The sequence below is a fragment of the Aptenodytes forsteri genome, unplaced genomic scaffold (genome assembly GCF_000699145.1).
Source record: "Aptenodytes forsteri isolate BGI_AS27 unplaced genomic scaffold, ASM69914v1 Scaffold193, whole genome shotgun sequence".
NCBI lineage: Eukaryota > Metazoa > Chordata > Aves > Sphenisciformes > Spheniscidae > Aptenodytes > Aptenodytes forsteri.
The window spans coordinates 17,003,786-17,028,105 of NW_008795405.1; the positions used below are offsets into that span (position 1 = coordinate 17,003,786).

Consider the following 24,320-nt stretch of genomic DNA (forward strand, 5'->3'; position numbering starts at 1 on the left):
ATGCAGGGTTTGAGCTATGGACTCAGTCCCCTTCCTACTGAAATCCCTGGAAAATGGGGTGCCCTCCTCTCCCTCCCCCCCTCTGTATGGGCTGTGATGGGGTGAGCTCCTGAGCAAGGCAATGAGTGATTAAATATTCCCCCTGAGAGGGTGTGACGCAGGGTCTGAGCCCCGCTGTGTGAGTTCAGCAAACCCACGGGAAGGCACAGTCCCTGCAGTTTATAACCTGTGAAATAACCATGCACAAGGGAGCGAAAATCTGGCCAAACTCAGATCGAGGAAGGCTGAGATGTATTTCCAGAGTCCCAGTATGTCTGTTCACTATAACCGTATTTCAATCTCTGGCTCCTGTGAGCTGGACAGGCCTGAGACAGGCAGTCCCTGGGTGACCTCAAGCAATAGCTGTTTCTAATGATTTAAACTGATCGCTGAGCTGCCTTGAGCCTGCTGTGGAGCAACGCAGCATTTTCCATCCTCAGAGCTCTGCAGCGCACAACGTCCCCGTGAGCGGGCTGTGTTAGCTGGTGACCTCGTGAGAGCCCTTTGCAAGGGAGGGAAAGGAAGGCAAAACCTCTCCCTCTGCCCCCTTCCCAAGCACCTGGGCCAGCCCTCAGAGTGAGCAGAGGGGAGCCAATCTGTCTGCAGCAGGGCAGGAGCTGAGCAAGTGCAGGGGATGTGACTACAGCCCAGGAGCACTGACAGGAGCACTTCTGTTGAAATCTGAAATCTCCTGCAGCATCCCCTGCAGCTCATGCAGGGGCTTGCTTGGCCCTCGAGATACCCATTCTCAGCATGCCAGGATGCAGTTCTCTGAGGCAGGATGAGTGATGAGAACCTTTACTGCCTTGTACAGCCTCCTGCGCTGTAACCATGACGATTCAGAGTGCGGAGATTGCTGTGGGTTTGGATGGAAGGGGCTAGAGCAGAGCTCAGCCGCTCGCCGTCGGGGACCGCTCACCCTGGGCCATCTTCCAGCAGTGGCAGATCAGGGCTCGAGCAGGGCAGAAGCAGCAGCATGACCCAAAGTTGCCATATCCACATCAGAAAGTGGCAATACCTCAGTGAGACTCATGAAGGGTTATGACTCCCACATGGTTGGAAATCCACCTAGAATAATGGAAAGTAAAAACATACCTTGTTACCAACCAAAATAGTACGTTTACACAGATTTCAGCACCTCTGACGTTTAGTGATTCCTTGGCGCTGGAGAAATAGCTGCTACTTGCCTGATTTAAGGAGTTAAGTAGAGCCTTCCAGAGCTAAAAGCAGGCCAGCACCTGGTGTCTGTAGGTAGAGATCGTTTCAGTAGCTACAGGCTAGAACAACTTGCTCTGTCCTTGGATTAAGCACAGGAAAGGGATGGGCCGGATTTTCAGTCCAGGACTGACTTTGGAGACACAGTAATACCCTGTTATGAACCTCTCATCTAATTCTGCTGTTTTGTGCATTTCAGTGATTACCGTCAACCTGTTTGGAAAACCCGTTGTTGAAAAGCAACAAGATGAACAGAAATACAGAGTTAGGCCCAAGGAGCATAACCTCAGAACCAGCCTCTCCGACGAACAGCGCAGGGGAGGAAAAGATGGAGGTTGCTTCTGAACTGAGCAGCCCAACTTTGCATAGTGGGGACAGCGGGTTCTTTGAAAGAGGTATTAAAACAATGTTAAGCATCCGGAAATCAAAACGAAGTCTTAACAAAGAGAAAGCAAAGGAAGGTACCGGTACTTGGAAAGGAAAACGACTTTCTTTTCGATTCTCCAAGAGCTACGAGGAGAACAAAACCACAATCTGTAATGGCGTGGAGGAGATTAGTGAGAAGATCACAGCAGAGCCCATTCAAGGAAAACCTCTTTCAGGTAAGACGCAAAACCACCCCTGTAATTTGCTTGGCAGGATATATGTAACCTTCAAGTGATTTACACTTTGCAAGTCTTAGGCCCAACAGAGATGCTAAAGAACCAGGCACCCTATTACAGGGCACAGACAACTGTCACCCCTTGCACAAACTTGTTGGGGTGTTACCTGGCCCAGTCAGGTACAGGAACAGGCTGCTCTGTGGCCTCCACTACATTAGTTTAACCATATCCACAACCTACTTACAATCAACACATCAACCTGTTGGCTCGCATATCAGCAGACATATCACGCATCATACATATCAGTCACCAACCTGCTGAACACAGTTTGGGAACTGCTGGTCTGACAGTATCTAGAAGTGCAATGTGGGCTAGCCCTACGCTACTGTCTGCATTGCACTTTTGGACAATTTCTGCTCTTCAGCTCTCAGACTGATGGTCTCCGGATTGTACCCTGTAGGTTGCTGCAAGACCTTGAAGGGGAAATAAGATGGTTTGGATGTGATCTGCTTCAGCACCTCCACCTTGGTTCCTAATCTTAGAGACTGCCTTGCAAAGGGACCTCTGCAGATGCTTTTACTCTCTTACACTGACTTTCCATTGATTCTTCTCACAACAGAAGTGCTGCGAGTATTTGTTTGGTTTGGTTTCCCCAGGCTGGTTATTCTTATGCATTTTGTCGGCATTATATAGATAGGTCAAATTATAATAACTACCTTCAGCATAGCTCTCACCTTTCCCCAAATGTGGGCAGACTGCAATGACTTTGATCTTGGTTTGAGCACCATTCTCCTCTACCTTCTCAAGGCAGAGGTACTACAATGCATCCACCAGGAGATAGACTGAGGTGGGTCAACCTTGAATGGCTTGACTTTTCCTCAGCCTAAATTTCTGGAAAGAAATTCTTGGTCTACTGCATAGGATGTCATGGGGATTAGATAGAAGGGCTGACATTGTCTCACTGCTATAACGTGGTCTGCTGCGCCATGAAGTTATTTACTGCTTTGCACTGATACATTGTGAGGTTGGTAAGCTGGATCTGAGCCCATCTGATAAACTTTGCTAGTCTGTTCTCAAGGGGTCATAGATGAGGAGCGACAGGAAATGTTACCATAAGCCCTTTTCATCTCCTGCAATAAACAAGTGGAGGAATTGCACGAAGAAGGCCCATCCTGTGCCCAATAATTTGATTGGCCTAGACTAGAGAAGCTCTGTCAGAAACACATCCCATCCTGAGATAAATATGGCAAGTGGTGGAGACTCCACCATGCACACCATTAAGCTGCATAATGGTTAATTGCCTTTCAATTGTCTTCCTTCAACTACCAGCTGGCTGATCTTGTATTGCTAAATTAAAGATCCATTTAGCACCCAATATCACCTCCCTGAATAATTATCCTAGATGGTGATTAAATGGTGTTTTCTCACTTTGATACACAGAACAGAATGTATTCCTGTAGTCTCTCACTGCAAGCACTTGTGCAAACACAGGTTTTATATTAATTTATCTAGAAGAGACTAAGTTAATTGGCACAATCTCCCTCCCCTCTGAGTGCAGAAGCAACTGTAGCTCCATATAGGCACTCAAAGCTCTATGCATTTTATGCTGCATCAATAGTTGGGTTATTTGGTGTATTTCTGTCTTCATACAGATACTCTTACGCTGCACAGATTATTTGGTGCATATAGTATAAAATCTGTGTGCAGACAAGCCCAGGGGCATAAATTATGGGCTATGAACCAGTCCTTCATATCTTCTTTGAGTGGTCTCCAATTTTTCCGTATAATTTTATATGTGTATGTCCCAGAAGCAGTGGCCACACATGCCTAAATAATACCCTTTCCCTTCTCCTCTTTGATATTTGCCTTATGCCCAGTATCACAGTGGGATCTCCCGTTCAGAGCACCTGTTATGATGCTGGAGATGGTGAGAGCTTTCTGGGGCCTCTCAAAAGCTAACAATGCTCTTGGATCTCCTCAATACATGGCAAATACTTCTTATATTACTGGCAAATAGGAAGTGGTTCTTGCACCAGCAAGGCTTTGAAAAATAAATGGGAAACTCAGTAGACCTCAGCCACTTTGGGGGTAACAGTATTTGGTAACTTCTCCCCCAGCATCAGCCAACACCAGCCAGTACTGGTAGTTGGTCCAAAAATCAAAGGAGGTGGGGGAAACCCGTGTGAGACCTGAACACCAGGAGAAAACATCCACAGGTTTGGATCCCCCTCCAATGCACACACCTCCCCAAACCATCCAGGGACAGCAGTGCTCACTGCTTGGAAAACAAATGTCACTGGTGAGAGGCAGTGCTTGGCATCTGACTGTAGGTTTATATACAGGTGGTGAACAGCCAGGACACCCAACCCTGAACCACCCCAGGCGGGTGAACTTCACGTACCTGGCGCGCTTTGGTGTTTCTCCATTTCCTTCTGCTGGGACCCTGGGACCACCATCCCAGAGAGCCTCCTCACTCCCCAGCCAAAGGGTTACTGCAGATTGCAATAAAGAGCTGAGAAGCTGTGGCTTCTGGTCCTCCAGGAGTCCCTCTTTTTGGTTGAGAGGAGGCTGAGGACCACAAGCATTCACAGAACATCTCTTAAATGTCTGGAACAGGTAAGAGGCATCTTTCAGAGGCCATTTGCTGTGGTAGGCACAGGCTGGAAAGGGTGGCCAGCCATGGATGGGCCAGTGTCTGGCTTGCTACCTCAGTCCCTGCATCTCAAGGAGTCCTCATAATGCAAATCACCAGCGACAATCCCTGCAGTTTGCGTTAGCATTTTGCTCAGTCCTCAGAAATGCAGGAGCCAGTTTGGCCATGACATTAGTTGGGAAAGCGTCTTAGGAAAACTTGACAATTCACAAAATCGGGACAGGAGGGGAGCCCGGGGTTTGCCCAGGGTTACATCTGAACAGGGAATGTTCCCAAAAATGTATCAGGAGCATCCCCAAGACAGTATCCTGCTCCTCCATGGCCTTGGTATCTCTGGAGGACATGCTGGTGGGTAGGCTGGGGGCAGACATGACTGTCTAGTGAGATGTCTGGCCCGGGAGCTCAGAGGACCCAAGGGGGTCTGTCCCTCTGTGCTCCCTCCCACCCCTCCAGCTGGACCCCTGGGCACCCTCCCTGCCTTCTCGGGCAACACACTGAAACGCCCTTTCAGCCAGAGATGCTGTGGCCAATGCAGCAGCAGAGCTGTGCTGAGCACACTGGTATGCTGGGAAACAAGGGCATCCCTGCTAAAGAAAATCCTGCTGGGAGGGTGTATCACAAACTGTTCCCACTGCCAGTCCCACTTCAGCTCCACACTAACAGAACGGCAGAGCCAGGGGTGGTTTTATGCAGCCTGAGACCGCAGTGCCGCTCTGTGCAGCCTCCTTAGCCATTGCTTGAGGTTTTACTGCAGGGCTATAATCAGTTTTTTGGATATTTCCTACCTCTGAAACCAGCAGTTTAGAGGTATGGCCCAATTTGCAGTGATTGCATTTCCACTGCTTTCCTCTCCTGTGTCAAACAGGAGCTGGAGAGATCGGGGGGGTCAGTCTCAGGGGCACTGCTGGGACCTGGCTACTCAGAACAGCCCTGCAAGCCTCCCTGTGGGGCACCTTGTCCTGTTACCAACCTGTCAATCACCTAACGCCAACTTTGTCTCAACCCCTTCCCCCCTTCTTTCTGCAGTAATGGAAATCAATGAACTTATTCAGAAAAGGCAGCTTTTGGAAGCATTTGCAAGTATCAAGTACTTGGAAGATGAGACTATAGCTGAACGAGATGCTGAGAAATACAAAGATAACCCCCAGGAGTTTGTGAGGAAGTCCAAGGATGTGGATTTGCTTTATAACTCCATCACGAACATGATCCAGTCCATCGTGGTGGGAACACTGGAGCAGCCCACTGTAGAGGATACCATGCTGAACTCCCTGGTGACTTTAATTGCCCATGAAGAAGCAGCTCATCCTAACACAGGCAACGCTACTGGTCCTGGGTCGGACTTGCTCGGCACACCCAGAAAGTGGAGGGAGGAGTGGAGGGAAGCTATCAATGAGAGCGCTAGAAAGAGAGTCCAGAGAGTACCCATGGCATCGAAGGAAGAAGAGAGTTTTCGGCTTGATCTCCACTTAGGTTTCCTCCAGAAACAGCTGAGCGAAGACTTACTGAAAATCAAGTTATCAGTAAAAAAGTGCTATCCAGAGGAGTACCAGGTGTGTGATATGTATGTGGAGGCTTTTCACAATGCCGTTGCCTCACACTTGCAAGATCTTTCCCAGAGACCGCTGGAATTCAACGAGCTCTACACCTTGCTCGACTGGGTGGCCAACATCTACCGCAGGTAAGATGCTGCACTTGCCACACTGCTTCAGCCTCCTCCGGAGAGCGGCAGGGCCGCAGGGTACTTCAAAAGCACCGAGCTATTTTCAGTTTCCTGAGCAAACAAAGAGACACAGTCATTTCTACAGCAGAGCCAGATAGCTAATCTATTAATAGGTGGGGACAAAAGTTTGTGGATAAAACACTTGCTGCTTTCCACAGATCTAAATTACTTCGTTTTCCCCTCCCTCTCCCACTTGCTGTTCTCACATGCCAGAAAGCTCCTCCTTGCAGCTCTGATAAACCTGCTCCCTTTCTGCAAATACCTTGCAAGGTCCAGCAGCTGCTCGGTGACTTTTCCAGGCAGAGGGAGGGTCCTGTGGCGGAGCCCTGCCTTCTTCCTGTTTAATTAAAACTGTGGTGCATTTGGAAGCAGGCCACGTTACCCCCCATGTTCAGGGGTCAGAGTCGTCTCGAGGAGATGCCAAGACGTAATCGTGTGGAATTAGCCACATCAACACAAAAGTTCTGGCTCAGACATGTCCACTAGTTGAATGGGAGGTCCATGTTTTTTAGGATCTCTTAAAGCTCCCTGTAATTCAGGGGTGACTAAAATATTCTAGGAGCTGCATAGACATATCAAACACTATCCTCAGGGCACCCTGTGTGTGTGCGAGTAAAGGCAGGAATTCTTCACAACAGCAAAAACTGTGCTGCTGGACGTTGCCTCCTTTTACAGCCAAAAGAGACATCTAAGATAGGCACCTGTAGAAGGTCCAGGCATTGTGTCCCCTCCGTTGTTCATTGGGCTAGATCACAGCCCATCATCCCAGCCCCAAAGAGGTCCCATACTAAAACCCAACAGAAATACACAGTGGGGTGGGAAGGAGGAGAGAGACAACATCCACAGGAGATGGGTCTGCTAATAAGCACATAAGAACAGCCATGTCAAAGCAAAATCATGTCTGCCCAGTAGGTGGTCTCCAGGAACCGCCTGAACCAGATGCCCAAGGATGGGACAAACGCAAACCAATTGACGCCCTTCAAACAAACAAAAAAGGGAGTGAAGGCAGGAGTATAAACACTGAGTCAAACAGTGGGCAAAAATGGACAGGGAGGGGGCAGTGGTGGAGCAGGGCAAACAGCAGTGACACTTGCCCAGAGCACTCCTAGCCTGGGGTAGCCTTCGGCTCAGGGACATTTGGACCGCAGATGGTCTTTGTTTTGAACAGCCCTCAATAGATTTAATCTGTGAATTTGCCTAGTTGCTCCTAAAACCCCATTTACAGTGTGGTGACCATGATGACTAGTGTGTAACTCCCTCAGCATCATGGCACTGGCTGACCAGTGTTATGGCAGGACCACTATGGGAATGACACTCCCACCCATTGCCCCTCTCCCTCACGTGTCCCTGCTGATCTCATCTGGAGGGAAATTCCTGCATGTCCCCAACCCCTGGGGACTGTACTGCACCCCAGCATTGCCGGAGAGGGGGGAAGAAATGAGCTTCAGCAGCCAGGTTCTGCACCAAAGTGCCCCCATCATATTCCTCTAACTTGCTGTGAAAGGGCTTATTGAGAGCTTGCAGCCATTTCGAGTACTTCTTGCAATCACCTTGCTGGGTTGGGCTGTTTCCATTTGATTTTCCCACTCTAAAAGAACTTCATCCCCTCTTGGGACCCATCCCAAAAAAGAAGAAATTGTCTGACCCAAACTCATTATCGATCCTACAATTACAATTCAAATGGAAAAAAAGAAAGAGAGGGGAATAAGCTCCTCAAGTATACATTTGAGCCAGTCCTTTCAGTCATGGTGGAGAGTTTGTATTTAGATCTGTGGTGTCCTTTTAAATGAGCAGCAGACTCCTGCAGCAGCTGGGTTGTGCAATGCTCCACATGTGCAGATGTACCTCCCCGGGAAATCTGAACCATGACTGCAGGAACACTGACTGCAGGACACTATCAGCAGGCTGAGCTTTTTTTCTGCTGAGCAGTCACCCTGCACCAGCCTGACCTTGTACAGTACAATCTTCACTTGCATCCAAACCTAACCATGTGCTCGGCGCTGGGTTGGTGATGGGAACCCTTTTCGGTGGTTGAACAGGCTGTGTGCAGGACATTGCAGCTGTGTTCCTTGCTAACCAGGTGACTGCTTGCAACTTGTTCAAGTGCATGAATATTTTCTTCTTTCTCCTCTCTACCTTCATCACCCTGAAAGATGCAATGCCTCCACGGTGCGTGGCAGATTGCAGGGGTAGCACATTCAATTGTACATGCTAATAACGGGTTTCTCACCCCGGAGGGAGAAACACGAGCGCTCCTTCCCTTTCCCTGCCTCCCCGCTAATCAGCTGGCCTGATTACACGGCAATCCAGGGGAAAGTGAGTGGTAAAGTCATGTCTCAGCTGAGCGCACTTTGGAGTCAGACTCCGTAGCTGCACGTCCACCCACCGCTTCCATCTGTGGAGGAACCGCTGTGCGGCGATGGCCCGTGTCCCAAGCATAGGAGTGCCTTCCAGAGGCTGCCCTGCACAGAGCAGGACCTGCTCTGCCACCTCCCCTTGCTAGGCATAATGCACAGGGAGAAATAACAGGCTGACATAAGCTGTGATGTGACACCGGAGAGGAGCCGGGGAGATCAGCTAACTCCAAAGCAGCACGCTGCTACAGGAATTACCCTGAAAGGCATTTCACAGGCTTGTAGTCAAATGAATCAGCTTCAGGTTGTTTATTTAAAAAAGTAAATTCTCATAGCACTTTTCATGTCCAAACAACTCAGAAGTCTCATGATTTCTAAGGTGGGCTGGAACCTTAGATCATTTTGATTTTGAATAATTAGGATTTTGAATAGCGAGAAAAGATTTTCTTGTTAAAGCTTGAAAACAAGCATCGCAATTTAAACTTTAAGTATATTTCTCACAGCTTAATAATTATGTAGCTCATGCCACATGAATATTCCATCAGTTTACTCACACTCTGAGGCAACATAATTTGTTCGTTTGAATCTTTCCAGTGAACTCTTTCTGGGTCACCCTGATCTCAAACCAGAAGTTAAGACAGAAAACCTGTCCCTGCTGTTAGCCCCAGCTGATTGGGATAAACTGAAGAACGACTACATCACTTTGGCAAAGGTAAGAGTTTTGACCTTGCCCCCACGTGCCCCCCAGGGAGGGTGTGGGAGCCCCAGCCTCCCGGGCAGAGGTCTCGGATGGCTGCATCATGGTTCCTAGCCCCACCAGGTGTTGAGTCCTGCCAGCACCACACAGAATGGCCTTTAATCAAAAGCAAAAAATCCTGAACGCCAATTCTGGGACCGAAGCAGGCCATGAGCTTGAACCTGGATGATCACAGAGCCAAAAGGACTGTACCAGACCCGTACAGTATGGCAGAGGCATACCAAAAGGTCATATCTGGGCTTCATCAGATTGAACACATTGCAAAGTTAGGTGTAAAGACATTTTAGCTGCTACTTTCACAGTGTGTGAGCTCCTCCAGCACATCTGAGGTTTGCTATAGCCAGACAACTTTGGGCTTGTCCCCAACAGAGGACCTCCCCATGGTTCAGCTCCTCCTAGGAAGCCCCTTCTGCAGTTGTCTTTCTGCTGTCCTTGGCTGGGACCCTGTGTAAGACTACGTGCTTTCCTGGGTCTTTGGTGAGCCCAGACATTTTCTTGCAAACCTTTCTGAAACAGGGTACTGCTGAAGGTGAGTTCAAGGTACCCAGCTGAATAAAATCAGTATTGTTCCATCATGCCAGTGAAGGACCATTTTGTTTTACTGGCAACAAGATTGATTTATCAGCCAGGACTGAACAGTGCTGCCACTTACACAAGTGGCTGTACCACCAGAGAGGACCAGTTTGATCTTTAATCCTGACCTTGTGCATTGCACGTACTGGAGGACTTTGCAATCAAGCAGTCAAACAGCTGACACAGTATTTCCCTGCCAGGAGAATGATTGTCCCTTGCTTTGGGAGTACCTTGCCCCCACACAGCACAGCTCCTGATTTTTCCCAAGATCCTGTGTAGACTGAAAGGGTCTGGAGCAAGACCTTTGTCTCTGCTTACCTTTCCACACCACACACGTGAGCCTTACACACGTGCCGACAGAGCAAAACGCCACGAGCCCGCTTTACTCATGCTTTCTTTGTTATCCTGAGCTGCATGTTTCCTTCCTATGTTTAACATTCAGGGGAAAATCAAAAGCTATTTTGGAAACATCCTGAGACTGGAGGTCACGGAGAAGTGGGAGAAGGAAGTTCATCCAGAAGTGAAGGAAAACCTCTACCACTCCTCGCTCTCCTTTGATATTCAAGCGGTATTTAATTAGCTGGGGCAAAGTGTGGGGAGCTCTGTGGCTCCAGGGAAACGGGATTGTTACCTTCTGGGGTGGAGGTACCGCCTCCTGCGATAATTTATGTTAGTCACGCACTGGCAGAATACATTAGAGCAGAAAATGCCGTTTATTACAACTTTTAGCTCTCCCGCTTGCCTTCTAGCTGCAAATTAAACCTGCTGTCAATTGTGTCAGCAACATAATAGGCAACTGATTTTAAAGTCCTTAAATCTCTTTGATTAGAAAGAAGAAAGAGAAAGGGAAAAAAGGCAGAAAGAAAAGGTTTGTTAGAAAAACCCCTTGGCTGAAAGAGTGACTTTGTGCCGGGGCTGCGGCAGCCACAGAAAGGCCGTAGGCAGTGACAGCCACTCCAATTTAAACGGTACAAAAAACAAAAGCTCCTACTAGCTTTAGGGACTACAGGGTAATGAATCCAGGAGGGGTTTGGATTCATTCTCCTCACTCAAAGGGTTGAGTCATTTCAATTAAATAATACCAAAAAAAAGAGAGGGAGAGAGAAAGAAAGAAAATCAAAGTTTTGCCTGCTGCCGTGACTCATTTTCCATAGAGGAATATTGCACGTTGTGTGATCACCGGGAAGGCAGGTCTGAATCGGATTAGCAGATGGGTAGGATGCCTCCGGAAGCGCCAGCGCGGGACTGCAGCCTGCCTCACTCCGGAGAGGCAGCCAGGGCTGAGGGAATGGGAATTAGGGAGGAGCCCCAGTGCAAGCAAGATTTTGGGGTGATGCCCGACCCTCCGTGCGGCCCGGGTATCACTCCTGAGGAGGGGGCTTGTGCGGGCCCCCGGGAACAGTGCTTATAACCACCCTCAGCATGGGGACACGAGGACAGCTCAGCTCCCCTTGGGCATTGGGTTGGGGATTGATCCCTCCTGCAAATCCCCCCAAAAGAGGAAGACAGCACCAGGGCAGCTCGGGGCTCCAGTCCACACCGTGTCTAGTTCACGCTCAGACAGCAGAAGGACACAGGACCATTATGGATGAATGATTATGCCACAAATCAGTTTGTGCCTCTTGGCCCATTCTGGATTATTATTTTTAAAACTGCCAGAGAATAGTGAAAACCGCCTGGCAACAAGTCGCCTGCTTCCCCCTCTGCTAGGCGAGTCACTTTTATTAACCAAAGCTGCACGAGATCTTTGCAAAGGATGTTTCTCCCGTGCTTGTCCTATTCACTGGTGGTTTTTTGTGCCCTTTTCTAGATCATCGGGGAGCACATGAAGATATCTGGAGCGATCAGCAGAAGTCTGGGAACAAAAACGCTTGAGCTGTGCCTGGCAGAGCTGCATGAATTCATACCAAGGTCATTGCCGCTCCGGGCAGCACATTCCTTCCAAATGAGTCCCACATTGGTAAAATAGCAGGGAAAAGGTCTGCGTGCTGGGCCAGACGCTGGCACTGAGCAGGCACGGGCCTGCTCCTGGGAGAATTAGAGATCACAATGAGCCCAATAATGAGCAAACAGCAAAACAACTTGGAGGGAATCATAAACAGACCCAGATGGGACTCTTGCGAGTCCCAAAATCTGAGGTTAGAGCTCCAGGAAGGAGCTGCTGGCTGGAAAGGGATGGCACCAGTGTGGTCCCATCCATCCGGGACCTTTGTGGCATTGGATGCTGATCGCTTGCAGCTACAGCCACGAGCAAGCAGCAGTTATGGAGCCCCAGACCCAGAGCGTGCTTGCCCAAAACATCATCTAGGTCTCCCGGGGTGAGTCCTGCCGAGAGGGTTTTCTCCTGCATCCCATGGCTATGGGCATAGAAATGGCTGATGGGGCCCTCTCTGTTACACCCAGGCAAGACATATAGCTGGGCTTCCTGAGCTTCTGAATCTTTTTAAAATTTATCTAGTGTCTGAAGGACACAGGACCCTGCCCCTTTGCTGAAATAATGTTTTTCTGCTTGGTAGTCCCTGAGTTATGGCCTCAGACATTCTCCCTGCGACATGCTTTGGAGATGCTCCAGGGAAGGTTTTTGGCTCACAGAGGGTCCCGGCACAGCGAGGCACTGTCCCTCCCCACCGGCGTGGCTGTGTTTCGGGGGATTGCGGCTGCTCGCCAGAGCAGCAATCCGCAGAGGAGAAAGGCCATTCAGCATGAATCAACTCTGAGCGAGACTAAAAATAATTTCTCATTAACCTTTGAAGTTTCCCACCTCCGGCAGGCGCTGAGTGTGGAGTTTGCTAATAGATGTTTTGCAGGAATGAGGGTGGGGAGCCCAAGTGCTGCTTTCTCAGATCGTGAACCCGGGGCATGGCAGGTGTCCAAAGTGCGCTAAAGGCAACGCTTTCCCTTTTAAACCCTCATCTCTAATAGCCCAGCGATCTACACTTGTCTCCCATACCCTGAGCGAGCAGGGTAGTTCGAACCAGCTATTTGGCTTTGAAGTCTGCCCGGGTTTTTGAGGAGAAATGCAGTACTGATGTTCCATTCTTTCTTCTCCCCCCCCCTTTTTTTCCCTTTTTTCTTTTTTTTCTCTTTTTTCTTTTTTCTTTGTTCTCTTTTTTAATTACTTTTTCTTTTTTTCCTTTTTTTTTAAACAAAATTGGTGTAAAATGCAAGCTGGGGCAGCAAGGGGTCACAGATGAAAGGGTCACTGAAACTTAAGCTTTTTCTTAAACAAACCCAAGATGCAAGCGGCTGAGGCCGGCCCGAGCAGGTTCCTTTACCCTGACAAAGAATGGGACCACCAGGCAAAGCCTGCCTGAGCACGCAGCCTCCTGCCAGCAGTGTGGACCTGGCTGTAAAACAGCTGTCAAAACCATAAAAGCTGCGCTACATCAAAATAGATACCTAACACACCATGCTGAGGTTACGGGGGGGAAATGTAGGTGTGCTGCCCTGTTCCTATTCACCTTCTGTTGTAAAATCAGCCCTGAGGTAAATCCTTTCCTTGTGTGCTTAAGAGGGCACATATTATATTGCCCCAAAAGCCAGAGAAATGAAGGACCAGACTGATAAGCCTGAGTACTATGGCCACAATTAATCCCTCAGCCTGAGGAAAAGTCAGAGATTTGCCGTGCTGAGATCGCTGGCATCTCTCCAAAAGCGCTGCGTACCCGCTCAGGCAAGCACACCCTAAACCCATAATTATCTGCCATCTATTCCCCTCCAATGCACATGCATGTTACGACAGCTGGAAAAAACATGTCTGCATACAGAGGGGACAGGTTGGGCCAGCCACTGGTGTCTCCTTGACATCGCGGTGTACACAGAAGATGAGCCATCCTCAGTCCCCCCGCCGTTAGCGTTACCTGCGTGTCTTCTCCTGCAGGTTCGGGGAGGAGTTTGTGGCGTGGAGCACTGCCCAGGACAGCCCCGTCTTTGCACCCTATTTCACTGCCTACATCAACAGCTTCCACGACCTGGTGTAAGTCCGATCCCCCTGAGCCAAGCCGCTGCATTGCTGGGGTCCGGGAAGGTGGCAGCGTCCGGAAAGGAAAGACCAAGGTCTCCTGGGGGTGCCCCGTGGGGTTCTCAGCCTCCAGCCCTTCCTTACCTCACGGGGGGGATGTTCCCCAAGAGATACAGATAAAAGTCACTTCACTGGGGTAAAAGGGTGAAGAGACAGAGGTGGGGACGGATCTGGTGCTTGCATGAAAGCTTTAAACTCATTTTCAGCCCATCTTTTTCAACTTCAGAGGAGGGTTTTTTTCATTTTTTGTTCTGGAGGTTAGCAGAATAAACCCAGCAACATGGTCTGACAGCTGCTTTTGGCACTGGGCTGGAGGAAACTCTGTGAAAGCACTCAACCTGCAAATAAACCCCTGCCATGGCTGCTGGCAGGAGGAACTTCCAGGGCTTTGCATGTGTTAAGAACTGGTTATTTAAAGCCATGCGTTGAAAAGGCCTCTGATAAATAGGTATGCCCACCAGTTCTGGCTATTAAGAAGTACTTTCAGGAGAGGGGTACTCTCTCCATAAGTAGGATGGTGCCAGTTACCATGTGTCCCAGGGTCTGGTCCATCAGCCCAGTGCTGTGGCACATGGTGACCCTGTGCTTCCCGCCCCGCATCTGCCCACACAGCCGCCGCAGCCCTCCAGCGCCAGTGCTGTGGGAAACCGGGGCTGTTCGCACGGCACTTGACCCAAGCGGATGGTCTGCAGCCACGCAGGACCACTGCCCACCAAGGCCTGGGGGCTCTTCAACATCTGGGGTCGTCCCTGCCATGCAGATGTGGTGCTTCAGAGGCCAACTGAGCCAGCCAACACGCAGCTAACACCTGGGAAGCTTGGTTGTTGTCTCCAGCCGATGCTGCTGCATCGCTGCCTGGCACCGCCTGCGGCAGGGATGCTAAATGCCAAATATTATTCAGGGGATGCAGAGGATTTTGCGTTGCAGTGTCTCACAGGAGCCGACGGCTCCAGCCGCAGCGAGCACTACCGTCGGGAAGTCTCTAGATGGCACGGTCTCTCCAGCAATGCTAACCTCGCCAAGGAGCCGGCTTTCTCTCTCTCCTCCTGCCCCTGCGGAAAAGTGCTCTCCCCTTCCCCGCCGGGGACTGGAGAGGTGGTGAAGGGAGAAGCCAGCCCCGGGCAGGGAGCTGGCAGGCGTTTGGGTGGTGGATTGGCTCCGCTGGGTTTATTCCTGTGTCAAGTTAAATATTTGTCAGCCTGGAGTGATGAGTTGCTGGGCAGAGGTAGGTGCCCTAACAGCATGATTTTGTGGATGGTGGATGCAGGCTTCAGGTGTTCAGCAGGAGTTATGGACCTGAGCCCCAGCCTGGGGTGAGAAGGATGCTGTTAGGTGTTTTGTAGTCCTGCCTGGGCAGCCTCAGACATATAAACTAGCTACCAGGCAGTGGCAGGTAGCACCTGCTGTGCTCTGTGGTCACAGCAGCGGATGTGGCACATCCAGGGAAGCTCAGGGACCACTAGCATTTTGGTGGTGCTGCCTCAGTTCCCCCCAGAGCATGTTACAGCGGGGCAGGGATGGAAAGTGAGAAGAAAGCCAGGAGCTCACAATGCCCCTGAAGCCCACACATACTGCTGGGGATTTCATTAGCTTCTCAGTAGTTGTGTTTTCTTCCTCGTTAGCATGAAACCTTGCAGAAGTATGCACTGTCCCTAGGAGACCCCACAGGTTTCCACCTCCGTAGTTCACCATCCCAGCTGCTGCCGATAGACGCTGCGTGGAGTGAGTCAGCCAGGCTCTGGGGGACGCAGGGTCGACAGCTTTCCCTTCTCCAAAAGCCCCTTGGTGCTCTCTCAGGTACCTGCAGATCATTCAGCAGAAGTGTTGCTCAAGTGAAAAAGTAACCAGCCTGCGCAATCACTCCACGTGGTTGAACCATCCCACCTGATGAGGAAATAGATGGGTTTTTACGCAGTTACTCAGTTGCGATTAATTTTCAGTGTATAGGATTATGCAAAAAGAGTCATTATTTTGACCCATTAAGTGTTTCCAAGAGGAAGTACTGGATACACAAATTTATTTTAAAATAACGCCCAAGATGCCAGTCTGGCTAAAATGCTTAGGGTAGTGTAATAGTTTACATTTTAATATTAAACCACTGGTGCTCTCTCTCTCTCTGTCTCTAGGTCAGGGTTAGAAAGAGTGTTTAAAGTCAACACTGAGGAACTGCAGAAGATTTTGGCAACTCTGACAAGGAACTTCACAAATATTTTTTTAAATAAATTAAGAACAAAAGCACAGGTAAGAGGATCTTGGCCACATTATTTCCTAAACATAAGGGTTATGTGCAGGATCACCGCAGAAGCTGAGGGCCGTTGCCCTTTCCCTATTTTACCAACTAGACCTCATTTTGCAGTGACACGTCCAGCATCCTGGGAGTTTTTCACTATGGACAATGATATATTTGTCCAGCTGTTTATTTTAGTACAACGGCAACCAAAAGAAAAGGGTATTTAGTGGCTTCCAGCATCTCAAAGCAGTGGGGGGAAACCTTACCCATAGTGAAGCACCAGGGAAGTCAGCAGGACACCACCAATGGGACATTTTTCTTTCTATCAAAACATTTGGATTTTTCAGGACTTTGATTTACTCTTACTTATTTGTAGATCTGTCATCATGGTCTGTTATCAACCTCTTCAGACAGGACAGAGTTCATTCTGGTAGAGGTGATTTTTCCAGGCTGTTTCCATGGTGAAGAAAGACTGATTCTTTCAGTGTGAGGATGTAAAGCTCTGGTATTGGCTGATAAAGCTCTGGTATCAGCTTGACTTGTGTTGAGGCCTAAAAGGCAACGTGCTGCAATGCAGTTTGTGCTTCCCAGGTGCTGTAGACGGGGCTTTCTGCTCTCAGCTGGCTGGGGGTCCACTAGCTCTAGCTGGTATAACACAAGAGATGGGGGAAATTAAGCCTTTGGTCCCACCCCTTTTTACTCATCCTAATTCACTTTCTAAATCACCAAGCATAACTTTAGAAACCAAGACAGTCACGTAACTGCTCCGATCTAAGCCAAGCCCGCCTGGCCAAGGGGACTTTCCAGTGACTGCAGAGCTTGTCTCGGAGCCTAAGGGGCAGGCGAGGAAGGAGTCAAGCCAAGGCATTGAGCAAGAGAGTCGAAATGCCGTGAGAACTGAGAGTGGCCGAGGCAAAGCATTTCTAAACAGCCCTCCAGCAGGGTGGGAGCACTGCAGGAGGGCACAAGTAGGGGAAATAATTGGGAAAGAGATTGCCGGGAGTCTAGAGACAGAGATCCTGAGAGCTAAGAGGAGAAAAGTACAAAGGGGATGTGCCAGAGAAGGAATATTTTGAATTTGGCCCTTAGGGGAGTCTCTTCCAGGTGCCACCAGAAGCCTTTAGCAGATATTGCTGTGTTTCTATGTGGAGGCACATTAGCTCTAGGGACCCAACAAGGGAAATAGCCCTCTGGCGACACTTGATCAGAGCACCTTGTACCCAAGGCAGATGGGAAACAGTGCTATCACACCCACGTCATCACTGTCCATGAGGCATCAAGTTGGGGATGCTCCCAGCTGCTATTCTCCCACCACCATCAGAGCAATGAGCAGAAGGAAAATCCCAGTGAGACCTCGTGCAAACATGTGGGTCTCCAGGGAGTACAGACAGCCCCCTGCAAGTGCTGTGAGCAAGAGGAGCTTGATTTCCTTGTGGAAAAGGCTGGACAGGTGATGGATTACTGGGCTAATTTCCAACAGATTCACTACCAAGTGACTTGTCATGGCCATAGCTGGTGTAAACCCATGTAACACTAGCATACATGGTTGCATGCCACAGCCTGTTCTAGCCATGCCCGAGTTTCCTCTGATTAGCATTTACATCTGTTTCTTCATCCATACAGTGGGGATACCAGTTTATTTACCTACAGAAACATAGCTGGTGGATTAGAAGAAGGCACAGAGCAAGGAAATGAGGTGTCCCAAGTAAGCCTTTAATGCCAAAGCATCTCCTGCTCAGGGAGTGATGCTTTATCTGCCTGCATCGGGGCGCTCACCCAGATATGGGAGATGGGGGTCTGAATTCCCTGGGGTGGAGAGAGAAACCCAGCCTGCTCCATGCTCCTGGTGTGTCTTCACGCAGAGTGGGTGCACTGTCAGCACTCTGTGCTTTTTGGTTTGAGCCACCTGAGCAGGCAGATGGCTGGGTGGCTTTGGCTAGTACATCAGCTAGTCTGATTATTACCAGTGCCATCAGTAAGTTTGTCTTTTTTCAGCCACTCCTTAAGAAAATCCTGACCAAGGACTGGATTTTGGCAACAGAAAGGCCAGACTCGCTGGCGTCGGCGGTCTCGCAGTTCTCCGAGCACCTGCAGCACATGAGGGAGCCCATGGGGCAGGTAGGTGGCTGGTCCCACGCCCAGGCACAGTGATGCTGGGGGGGGTCCCACTGTCATTTGCAGGCTGTGGTCTGACCTGCAGGCTCCTCTCCAGTGGCAGGTGCTGTTTATAACCGTGGGGACTGCTGATGCTGGGGAGCTCAGCTATTATCGTACTTCCACATGAGAATAAGCAACACTTTTCATTTCTCTAGTTTAAATATGGGAACTGATTTCTTTAAAGAGGAACAAAAAGCTTTGGTGAACATTGCCACTGAACATTATAATTTCATGAGTTGCAGGCTTATATGCTCCTTTCACATCTATGCAGTTGTGAAATAAATGGGTAGGTGACAACAGCTCTACATTTAAAATCTGCAAGCACCATCAAAAGATACTTTTAAAACAATCCTAAATATCCCCCTTTGTTACTGAGGAGCCAAACTGCCAACACAAAATCAGGGGCGGCTTCAGGGTGAGGAGTATTTCCATGGCATTTCCTTGGGCACTGCCATCGCTCTGTGCTGGAGCGAGGGGCTGCGAGCCACCGGCTCCCTTCAGCGAAGCTGGCCCGGGCAGCATGTGCTGGCCAGTGCGCTGCCTTCAGGCATCTCCTCTATGCCCTGGGCTCCTGCTAAAGACCCAAGGGCTTCCCCTGCCCTCTCTCACTGCTGCGGCTTTGCAAGGGAACCACGGAAAAACCATGAGGTTTCCTTTTTTTCACCAGGAGCTTCTACGTGACATTCATAAGTACGTGGTGAGGGAATACATCATGCAGGTCATCAAACCCAGACGGAAAATGAATGGGGAGACACGGCAGCAAGTGAGTGAAAAGATGAACCAGGAAGCCAGAATCCTTAATAATACGCTCATCGGTCAGGTATGTGAGTTCCCTCCTGGCATCCCCAGTTGCCCCATTCCTGGAGGTGCAGTGTCCACACTTGGCCTCCCGGGGACCGAGCTGGCAGGCTCTCGAGGAGGGCAAGCCTCAAGAAATGTAAAAGTGCTTAAAAGAGAGCAAGCAAGGTAGTTACTGCAGGTTCACGGTGTGGACTTCCAGCCTGGCAGCTACTCTGCAGTAGTAGTAGTACTCTGCACTCTTGTGCATGCTCAGCTGGCAGCTCTCCGATTGCAGCGCCTGGTCCACGGGCACTTTGCATAGGGTGGGTTACATGCTGTAGAATCAAGCTCATCCTGTGGCAACTTGTTCCTGGGGCTGTTCCCTTGGGCCATGGGATACACCTTGCCTCCAAAGGATCCCTGCCCTGGGCACAGCTCATGGAGATGACTCCAGCGAGAGGGTCCATCCGGGCACACAGTCTGCATACAGGAGGGTGATGGGGAGAAAATTGCAGCTGTTTGCATGTTTTGTGGCTAGGCAACATCAGCCTGGGATTTTCAGGGAAGCCAAAGCTGAATTCATTGGTTTTTCCAGAAGGTCAGGTGTGTGGGGCACTGAACCCCACCGGGGTGGTTCCTTAGCTGAGGCAGATCCCTCTCAGTGGTGAGGCACACGAAACTATTACGCAGTAGGGGGTGAAGGCTCTGGCATCCACTGCTCTGCTGGAGCACAGCCACAACGCCCTGCTCGGGGTCTGGCTCACTGGGGTGCTCGTGAGCATCGGGGAGTGCAGAGTCAGGCCCCGGTGGAGCTGCGGGGGGTGCCTTGCCATTGCCACCCAGTGTTGCCTCGGCCAGCACCCTGCTGCCCACCCAGCAGCACCCTGCCCGCCCGAGGGCAGCCTGTCCTGCCTGCAGCAGTACTGTCTTACACCAGTAAAAGCAACCCGCTGCTGTGCTCTGCCCTGCAGGTAACAAGCATTTTGCAGGTGTTGTGCTTCCCCCTGACATCCCCGTATGCCTCCTCATTCACAGGGCTCTGACTCTGACTGGCTCCTTCCCGCCATACACCACATCGCCAATATCATTGGGGAGAAGAAAAAAGACAAGATCAAGGAGTACGTCAAGGAGCTGTGTCAGGATTATCCAGATATCAGGTGCGTGAAATGGCAGATGCCAGAACTGCTGGGCTCCATCCCAAACAGCGCCAGCTCGCCCTGTGCCTTGGCCAAGCTCTTCAACTTCTCTTCTCTGCTGGTAGCCACACGTCAGAGGTCAAGGTGCTGGCAACAGGGGGAATCCCACCTTATTTTAATTGATGGCTGTATCCTTTCTCTTTTTAACCCTGTCTGCTGGATCTTATAATGCACACAAGTTACCGCAAAAGCCTCTTCATTTTAGAATAGAATAGAATAGAATAGAATAGAATAGAATAGAATAGAATAGAATAGAATAGAATAGAATAGAATAGAATAGAATAGAATAGAATAGAATAGAATAGAATAGAATATTTCAGTTGGAAAAGGCCTACAGCGATCATCTAGTCCAACTGCCTGACCACTTCAGGGCTGACCAAAAGTTAAAGCATGTTATTAAGGGCATTATTGCCCAAACTCTTAAACACTGACAGCCTTGGGGCATCAACCACCTCTCTAGGAAGCCTGTTCTAGTGTTTGACCACCCACTCAGTAAAGAAATGCTTCCTAAAGTCTAAACCTCCCTTGACGCAGCTTTGAACCATTCCCACATGTCCTATCACTGGATACCATTTTATTGCTCCAAATGAACCTTGTTTCACTGTAAAGCTCCAGGTCGCCTTTCAGTGCATCACCAGTATTAGCCCAGCTTGCCAATTTGCAGGTTCCAGCTTTGGAGCAAACAGTTTGTCTCCTGTTCCCAGGCTCAGACCTCAAAGTGCAGCAGACATTGACACAGTTCATCTGCAGTTTCTGAAAGAGGCTCAAAACAACTACTAAATTTTGGAATAAATTACAAATTCTTTCTTTTGTACTTTCCATTTGCTGTTCCAAAGCAGCATCTGCAAAATTTAAGGCTACTGGGAAAGTAAACAAAGTGACTAACTCTGTGCATGGCTAAGCAGCTGCGTATCAGAAGTTACCTCCCCTTCTACAGCTCTTCTACCAACCATTGAGAAGGAATATTAGTGGTAACAGCTTGCAAGAAAATCCAATCATCAGAGTCATTTCAGAAAAAGACCAAAGGTTTTTGCACTGGGTTACACAGTTCCTGCTGGATTATATAAATCAGTATAAACTGATTTATACAATCAAAGTAAACCATAAATTTAACAAATGGCTCAGAACACTGAAGTGGACCCTCAAATATTCAGAAAAAAATGACATTAAATATATTTTCCTCTCCCCAAAACTGAGGCTCAAAATTTTTCATAAGTATATTTAACTTGAATGGGTCAGATATGCTTCGGGCTTATCTGTGTGGGGAAATTCAAGACATGGACTTGAAAAAGAATAATTGTTCCTGAGTAATTTCCTAGGTGAACACACCTATCCTACAAAAATAAAGCCTTAATCCCAGTGGCCAGACTAAGCTGATGAAGGAGGCAGTGCCTGTTCTGGGAAGGATGGGGGAGGTAAATGATGGCTAGTCAGGCTTAGCTATTTGAAAACAATTTTCCAGGCAGAAAAGCCCTTTACAAGGCTGTGATTTGTGGTACTTTTTCATCATTAGCCTTAGACCCAAGCCAGGTTTTAAGGCTCATCCTCTTGGTTGACCTATTTCCTTTCCATTGTTGAGTAATATTATTTTTAACAATTAAGTTTGGAAAACGAGGCAGAACCTGCTGGACCTGTGTTGCTTCCTGTTCAGGTCTCTGTTAATTCTTCCCCTGAGCTCTCAGGAGACATTGCTGAATTTGTATATACTGAGACTACTGGAACAGGGTATGTTTCCAAGTTGGCTTTCCTAGCTCTAATCTAATTAGTGCCTGTCAGCTTCCTAAATATTAGCACTTCCATTACTCAACTCAAAATAATCATTAAATAAAAGGTCTGCAGCCTCTCAGGAAAATTTGCAAAAGACGTCACATGTGTGTGGAGATGGAGGAGGAAATTCCCCGAAGCATCAGCAGCAGGAAGGGGTCATTTTGCTACGCAGGATGGTGGGAGCTTATGCTCATGGGCTCGGTACCTCCGGAAGCTGCAGACCCCGTCCTGGTGGCTTCTCCAACGGGGCAAGGGGACGTTCCCCGGCACTTTGCCATGGCCTTGCTCCATCTCCGGCATGGTTGTTGGTTGCTTACCTCTAGGCTGGTTTTGCTTGCCAGGACTGAGCGAGGTCTTGTTTGGTTTCTGCAGGAAGGAGCACATCCTGGCAGTCCTCGCACTCCGGGGGCTGGGGCGCACCAGGAGAGCAGCAATTTTTCGGCAAGGCTACCATGCGCTGGAGAGCCCCAGCGGCGGGGAGGGCAGCACACTCTTTGCTGAAATTGATGCCCCGGTGATCATCAGCTGCTTCTAAACCAGAACCAAAACAGCAGTCAGCATCCTCCCTCCTCCTATGCTGCCTCTACTGCATGATCCAAAATCTGCTACCCTGCCTCACTCCTCTGCAAACACAACTTTTTGACTGCCGTGGGAAAAGGTGTAGTTTTCTGAACTTGCTACCCCGAGTTCAGAAACCAAAGGCAACAGATGTGCCAAGACACTGACCTCCTGCAAGAGCTCCTTGGCAGCAACTCCAGCCCAGGCACTGGGTCCACCTTGTGTTCAGTACAGATTTTATTGCTAGGAGGCTGCTCTGTTGTTTGGTCCAAGATTGAGTCTCATTTCCGAGAACAGGAGAAAACCGAAAGGAGTTCACTCAGAGCTATATTAAGGCTTGGACTGTGCGTTGCATAATTATACAGCAGAGGAGCAAAAGCCTCCTTCATAATTAATGTCCCTGAGCAACCGAGGGGCAGAGTTTGGGCAGGGATGTGGTAGCACCCAAGTCTTATTTCCTCCCCCATGAACCAGCTGGCCAAGCTGGCATGACACAAGGTTGGTGACGTTGTGACCTGATGCCACAAACCACTACCTGCCCGAGGAGGAAAACCTTGGAGGGTAACCAAACCCCACAGCTGGGACGTGCAGCGCATGGGCCACTCTGCACTCCAGGATAGACCCCGTGGCCCTTCTGGTGTTTCAGCAGATTTTCCTCACTCGTGGGCTGCCTCGCAAAACTCCTGTTGGACCGAAGACCTGTTCATGCCATCACAGCCTCTCTGTGTGGGCAGACATGTCGGGATCGGACGTGCCAAGTGGAGGGAGGCTCCGAGTCCTCCTTGCCCCGGGGAAAAGGGCCACCATGCCCCTAGTCCATTTTCTTGTATGTTCAAATGTATTTTAACAAATCTGGTACAATCTGACTGCAGTATGAAACCTAATGTGAGGTGGACAGGCATAGTGCTACAGATCGGATCCTATTCTGGTGTAAACCAGCATCACCCTATTGATGGGCATGGAACACCACCGGTTTAACTCCATGAGGGATCCAAAGCATTACATCCAGCATCTGCAGGGCAGACTAAAAGAGATATCCAGCAGCCTATGGCCGTACAAATCTGATTTTATTTAATCCAATTTATCCTTTAGGTTGCCCTCCACAGGAATTAATCCAAGACTCTGTACAGAGACATGTTTACGATCTATCTATTAATGTGATAAATGTGGACATGGCATAGCCTTGAACACTAATTTGTCTGCTGCAGAGCTTAGAGCATCAGTAGTGAGCCTCTTTCGTTTCCTTTGCTCCAGTTTGCACCAGTATAAATTTCAGCCCGGGTGAGCAGCAGGTGCTGGTGACAGGCCAAGGGAGCTGTTCTGATGGATGAGAAATACAGAGTGCACCTTTAGTTCACAATCATCATATGAAAATTTTTCTAGGGTAGACTTGCTACCTCCACAGTCAAGATGAGGTATTTTTCTAAAGACGGCTTTGAAATATCAGGTATAAATTGAGAGCTTGAGGCAGGAAATCCTGGGAGGAATATTCTGCCCTGCATCATTCTTCAATACAGCTGATGACAATTCCTGCAAATCCTCGGCTCGGTGACTCTCTGTATTTGCTATGGAGAAGGAGAAGTAAAATATCATCTGCATCTCCCATTGGGTGTGCGGAGCTCAGGAACACTTTGGAGCTCCCCTTCCCTGTCCTGGGAGAAGGACAAGTAGGGAGCCCTGGATTACACCCCCCATGGA

At 49.3% G+C, this 24,320-nt stretch overlaps 1 protein-coding gene across 1 annotated transcript; it reads left to right on the forward strand.

Moving 5' to 3' along the window:
- The first annotated feature begins 1,501 nt into the window (after positions 1-1,501).
- EXOC3L4 (exocyst complex component 3 like 4) lies at positions 1,502-22,599 on the forward strand. Its single transcript, XM_009280853.1, has 11 exons — positions 1,502-1,856; positions 5,536-6,187; positions 9,178-9,295; positions 10,356-10,481; positions 11,724-11,824; positions 13,794-13,889; positions 16,061-16,175; positions 18,160-18,282; positions 18,989-19,141; positions 20,137-20,258; positions 22,437-22,599. Exons 1-11 carry the CDS (start codon positions 1,502-1,504, stop codon positions 22,597-22,599), a joined length of 2,124 nt encoding a protein of 707 aa, XP_009279128.1.
- The last annotated feature ends 1,721 nt before the right edge of the window (positions 22,600-24,320 follow it).

What these genes read in the sequence shown, in the direction of transcription:
- EXOC3L4 (XM_009280853.1), top strand. Translation starts at nt 1,502, where the DNA reads ATGAACAGAAATACAGAGTTAGGCCCAAGGAGCATAACCTCAGAACCA. An exon ending in AACAGCTTCCACGACCTGGT is followed by an intron (nt 13,890 to 16,060) that starts GTAAGTCCGATC and finishes CTCTGTCTCTAG; the next exon opens with GTCAGGGTTAGAAAGAGTGT. An exon ending in AATTAAGAACAAAAGCACAG is followed by an intron (nt 16,176 to 18,159) that starts GTAAGAGGATCT and finishes GTCTTTTTTCAG; the next exon opens with CCACTCCTTAAGAAAATCCT.